Source organism: Gavialis gangeticus, unplaced genomic scaffold (genome assembly GCF_001723915.1).
Source record: "Gavialis gangeticus isolate Ggan-Ray unplaced genomic scaffold, GavGan_comp1, whole genome shotgun sequence".
In the NCBI taxonomy this organism is placed as follows: Eukaryota; Metazoa; Chordata; order Crocodylia; family Gavialidae; genus Gavialis; species Gavialis gangeticus.
The window spans coordinates 53,437,036-53,442,887 of record NW_017729024.1 but is presented as its reverse complement, the minus strand read 5'-3'; the positions used below and the strand labels follow the sequence as shown (position 1 = coordinate 53,442,887).

Here is a 5,852-nt window from a genome sequence, read left to right as displayed (position 1 = left end):
CTCCTGAGTCCAGTTTCTTCTCCTGTGTAATTTTAGGCCGTAATCAAGATTGACTCCTTTCTCTCAGTTTCTTTAGGCTTCCAAGCTCTCTGTTACAGCAGTTGGAAATGAGAAAGTCAGCACCGTGTGGCCACATCACTGGCTGGCATCAAGTGTCCTATGGTGTAGTGCAGCTTGGTCTTTGTACCAACTGAGCAAGGGTGGCCAACCTGCAGCTGCAAGTGGTATGGGCAGCTTCTTTGTGGCTTGTGGCAGACGTGGGGGCAGCAGGGGGGTAGGCAGCACAGTGGTGCAGGAAACAGAAAGGAGAGCATCAAATCAGGCAAGGAGGAAGCACAGGGCAAGGGGTGGAAAGCTGAGGAGCAGATCAGGAAAGGGATTGGAGTGGCACTCGGAGAAGGGTGCAGAGCTACTTCATGGCATGTCTGCCAAAAAGGTTGGCTCCCAGTGCTCTAGAGGACGTGGGAGAAGAACCTGTTATGAGTATCACATCTCAAATATGCCACAACATGACAGGAGACAGCTTTGTGCACTTCTTTAGCTATCAAGTTACAGACTTAACTTGAAAGTTTAATAAAAATGATCACATTTCTTCAGATGCAGTACAGTCTCCAAACTACACTACCAAGCACAGAAGCTGCAGATGCTTTTCAGGAGTTCCTATGTTTTCTTCTGCATAACTTTCCAAAAGCAGCATCTTGAAGGAGGGGTAGTGTGTGAATCATACAGGATGGCAGAAGAAGCCAACACTATTTATATATTGGCAGGTGAATTAATTTTAGAGAGCCTAGTGTGAGGAAGATGGAAAGTATCAATAAGCATGGCAGCTCTCGCTAGTTCTTCATACTCCAGTATATACTAAAAATAACTTGTCTGCTGTGTTTTTGTTAATGCAGTTAAAAGCTTGCTTTAGATTGTGCCTCTTTTTGGTTTACCAGAGTGTAACTACACGTTATAAAGGTCATAGCTGTTACTGTACCCTTTTATATTTCTAGGGTGGCCATTGGGGTAAGGCACTGTAGTGTGTTTTGTCCAAGCCAGTTTGGAATCCTTTGGTCAGTCATGTTTTCTCTTAAAATACCTTCTGCATGTTACAAATACCATGTAAGCTACAACTACAGATAGTGGATATTTTTTACTTGCCTCAGCTTGGCAGACATGTTACTTTAAAATGTAGATGCTAAATAAAACACTGTATGTTTGTTGAAACTAACACTAGAATGAAACCATAGGAGGCTAATATTTTACAAATTTAGACCTTAAAAGCTGATGATTCCATTAATGATGTTCTCGTAGTTCACAATTACCTGGAAAGTAATTTGCAGAAACAGTTCAGTCTCTCAACTGGAGAAGAGGGCTTCTTCGAAGCTGACTTTTGGACCAGCATTTACTGTTAGAAAGCATTAAATCAGGCATAGGCAACCGCTGGCACAGGTGCCAGAGTGTGGCACGCAAAGGCATTTTGCTTGGTACATGCACCATGGGGCAGACGGCAGGGAAGAAGCCAGGGCTGTGCTGCCACAACGAGGGTTGGGCCCCTTGCAGCTCCCCTGCCATCTGCTCCTGACATGGCAACGTCTTACAAGCTGAGCTTGCAGGTGTTTTTGGCATTCGTTCCAGAAACATTGCTGACCCCTGCGTTAAATGTTTGCTGTCGCTTAGACCTCACAATTCAGTTGGTTGAAAAATCGTAAGATCATTGATCCAAACATGATTGGTTTTTTGAGGCAGTATTGTCTAGGAGTTGTGCAGTGAAGTGGGCTCGGATTATTTCCCAGCTCTGACACTGGACCTGTTGAATATTTGTTCTAAGTTACTAAAAGTTGCTAAAAACTCGCTTCCTTTTCTTTAGTGTATTCTGTATATGAAGGGATAAAGTACAACACAGTGGAAAGTTGGTCCTCAGGTTGGCCTGTATTAGGCCTGACCAAAGTTGGATGTGTTTTTTTTTAAAGCATTTAACTCCTTGTGCATGGGGAGGGGAAAGTTGCATTGCCACAGAATCAGTGCACTGCATGAGTGCAGAACAGAATGCCTGCCCCAGGCTAAGTTGAGACCCCACTCTGATGCAGGTATGGGATTGACAAGAGAGGAAAAGGCAGCCTTCTAGAAATGGTCTTGACGCTCTTTCTGGGCTCTTGATAGAATCCCAGTAGAGCAGAGTTCAAAAGAGGAGCATGGATTTGAAGGAGGATAATGAGGTAGCTTCATTAAAGTTTGTAGGAACCTTTCCCAAACGTGAGTAGCATGGCTGGAAAAAAATATATTTTGTTTTTTTCAGTCAAGCAGATGACATCATGGGTAGAACAGAGATGGGGCCCTGAGTGAAATGGTATGGAAAATTGATAGGTTGTGAAGGGCTTTGAAAGTTCATAGATTTGTAGATTGTAAGGCTGGAATGGACCTGGGGTCCAGCCCCCTTCACCAAGCAGGAAAGACAACTGGGGTCAAGTGACCCCAGCAAGGTGACCGTCCAGTCTCCTGTTGAAGATTTCCAGGGTAGGTGGTTGTACCACCTCTGGAGGGAGCTTATTCCACAGTCTGGACACCCTAGTTGTGAAGTAGTTTTTCCTAATGTTGAGCCTGAAATGGTCTTCCAGGAGTTTGTGACCACTGCTCCTTGTTTTCTCCAAGGGTGCCCCAGTGAACAGTTGTTCACTGAGCCCCTGGTATATGCCTCTGATGGAGCATTAAGCTGCTTCTCTTTTTCAGGCTGAAGAGTCCCAGGTCCCTCAGCTTTTCCTTGTATGGCTTGCTGCTCAAGTCTCTGATCATATGGGTGCCCCTTCTCTGTACCTTAAAGCTTTACCACGTCCTTGTTAAAGTGTGGTGCACAGAACTGGATGGCAGTGCTCCAGCTGTGATCTCACCAATGCCAAGTAGAGTGGGAGAATCACTTCTTTGGTTTTGCTGGAGATGCATCAATTGATGCATGCCAGGGTATTGTTAGCTCTGCTGGTTGCTTTGCTGACTTACGTTCACACTGGTCTATTATTACTCTCAGGTTGGCACTGCTAAGTCTGTAGGTGTGCAGGGGATTGTTTGTCCCCAGGTGGAGCACTTTACATTTCTCAGCATTGCACTTCATCTGGTTCTGGTCTGCCCAAGTTAAGACAAACAACCAGTTTACATAGAGAAGAGTGAGCTAGTGGATGGAGAAAGTTTTCAGAGGCATAGTTCTCTTGGCTTGTTGCTTTGAAGATCTTTTCAGGGACTGCCTGGATGGCTGTTTACAAGGCAGAGCTGCTTTTATCTTGGCCAGAGATAAGGATATCAGATGATTCTCAGTTACTGTATTTTAGCTATGGATGGATATAAGTTATGCAGAGAGAATCTTCAGGACTTTGACATAACCTAAACCTAGTCAGAGTAGAAAATAATACTGCAGTTACAGGCCTATGTGAAAGCCAAGATAATGATAATATCCACAACAAATAAGAAATCTCCTCCTCTTTCAAGAATTTAGACCTTGTCCTCCTAGGTATATTGAACTTTGGCTAAACAATCACATGGAGATGTCACATCAGCAAAGATTGTAATGCAACTAGAAAAAATGGGCCTATAATCAACGGTAAAACAGAATCCTTGGCATAGAGAGGTGGTGGCCATCCCTGGATGAGATTACTTGGAGAGGAAGGAGAGAAGGGGACCAAAGACAGAGCCTGACATCCTGACAGAAAGCTGGAATGAAGGTGGTAGGGGATCTGATAAATGAGCAATTAGAGAAGGCTGGCAGCCAAGACTTCAAGAAGAGCAGGATCAATTGTTCTGAGAGCAGCTGACAGACCAGGGAGGCTGAGGGATGCATTACTTGTCCTGAAATTTGCATAAGAGGTTATTAGACACATACTTTTGCAATATTAGACCAAGGCTGTTTATTTAAAGCGACAGAACTGGATTTAGCATGATCGTTGATGATGCAGCTGTGTTTCACCAAGATGCTTTTCACAGAGAGAGAGGGGCCACTTCTGTAAGTGGGATCAGTTCAGGCATTAAGTCCACTCCTTCACTGGCCTACTACTAAGGAGGAAATAATGAATATTGTGTACCCTAAAGACTTGGTTCACACTGGTCAGATCTTTTCAGGCAGGCAGATTGGGTAAGTGTTTTGCGATGGGAGAGTGCCTGCCAGTTCTTTCAGCAGTTTGCTAGTTCTTCTGTTTACTTAAGTCTGGGTGACTTGTGTGCTGTTTTTTTTTTTTTTTAAAGAATAACTTTTTGCATTTCAGGACATCCACTTGAATTTTTACGAAATCAGCCTCAATTCCAGCAAATGAGACAAATTATTCAGCAGAATCCTTCTCTGCTGCCAGCATTGCTACAACAGATAGGACGGGAAAACCCTCAGCTACTACAGGTGACTTTTAAAGGAACGTGGGTTAAGGTTGTTAGTACTGCATCCTTTTCAAACAAAGGAAAGAGTTACCACCCTATAAGTTAAAATGTCAGCAGTACAGACTTAGTGCTTCTTAGATGAGACATGCCACAAGCAAAGATTCTTTAATAGCATTATTGCAACTGCTGTTGTCTTTTCAACAGTCCTAATTGCTGTCTGTTCAATTTGTTCCTTTATGTAGAAGGAATAGGGGAAGTTGATGCAACTTAACTTTGAAATTGCTTCTTTTCCTGTTAGAACCTGCCAAGGATTGTTCTCAAAACTAAGCAGGTTTCTTTAGATGTTCTCATTGCAAATAGAACTGGTTAGGGTTGCATATTGGCAGAACTAAACCTGTTTTATTTCAGTGGTTTTTTGCCTTTTTGTTTCCCCATGCACTACAGCAAATCAGCCAACATCAGGAGCATTTTATTCAGATGTTAAATGAGCCAGTCCAAGAGTCTGGTCAAGGAGGAGGTGGTGGCGGTGGGGGCACTGGAGGAGTAGCAGAAGCTGGAAGTGGTCATATGAACTACATTCAAGTAACACCTCAGGAAAAAGAAGCTATAGAGCGGGTAAGCAGTTTCCATTTTGAAATGCTAATACTACTTGGCAGTTGCCTGTGTTGTGTTGACTTCAAGGTCAGTGCTAGTTTAAGTTGGTGCCACCCTTAAAGTGGTATGTGAAGCTGATGTTACTACTGCTAACAGGTAAATTTGCAGTGTGACATCTGAAAGCTGATGTAGTCTTGATCTTAAGCAAATGCCCTCTGTGCCCTTACTTTAAGGAACTTGTTCCCTGCCTCTTCTGAAATCTGCCATTTTAGAAAAGGCTTTTCAAGTGGTCAAAATTGATTGTAAATACTTTTAATTGAATATGATGCCCAGGCGCCCACTAAATAAAATGGAGGGGAAGTCAAAATGGACCAGTGCCTTGAATTCCACTGTTAAGTGCAGTAATGACTTCTGTAATTCATAGTGAGTGAACCGGTTTGTTCCTTAAAACTGATACCCAGAGCCATTAGACTAGCTCTGAGCTTTTGTAGTTAAGTGGATTATTTGAAGTCACTGCTTAACCCAGTTTGAAGTTTCAGTCAGTTGTAGGTGACTAAAATGCAAATAAACATGCCTATAAACTGTTGCAGCTATGCAGACCTAAAGCAGTAAGTATTATATTCTTTTTTGTGGTGGTGTACAATAACTTATTTACACGTGCAGTAATTAAAGCTTTGGAACAAACATTTCAGTACCATATTTACCCAAATCTAAGATGACTTTGAATTTAAGACAACTTCCCAATAATTATAAACAATACCATGACAATTATAATTTTTGCTTTAATTATCCCTGTATTTCAATCTAGTTATTGGGAGTTTATCTTAAATTTGTGCTTGCCCCTCCCATCCTGCTGCTGCGTGGGGGTGGGGTGGGGGGGTAGGAAGCCTGACCCATGCCATGTGTCATTCCCCTCACCTGCC

At 42.9% G+C, this 5,852-nt stretch overlaps 1 protein-coding gene across 1 annotated transcript in view; it reads left to right on the top strand.

The window, feature by feature from the left end:
- Positions 1 to 5,852, top strand: part of RAD23B (RAD23 homolog B, nucleotide excision repair protein) — a gene marked incomplete at its 5' end in the record, with an annotated part of 51,550 nt that overhangs the window by 42,421 nt on the left and 3,277 nt on the right. The window contains 2 exons of the mRNA XM_019517080.1: positions 4,230 to 4,357; positions 4,780 to 4,950. Of these exons, the coding sequence (XP_019372625.1) occupies positions 4,230 to 4,357; positions 4,780 to 4,950 (299 nt within the window). The remainder of the gene's footprint in view (positions 1 to 4,229; positions 4,358 to 4,779; positions 4,951 to 5,852) is intronic.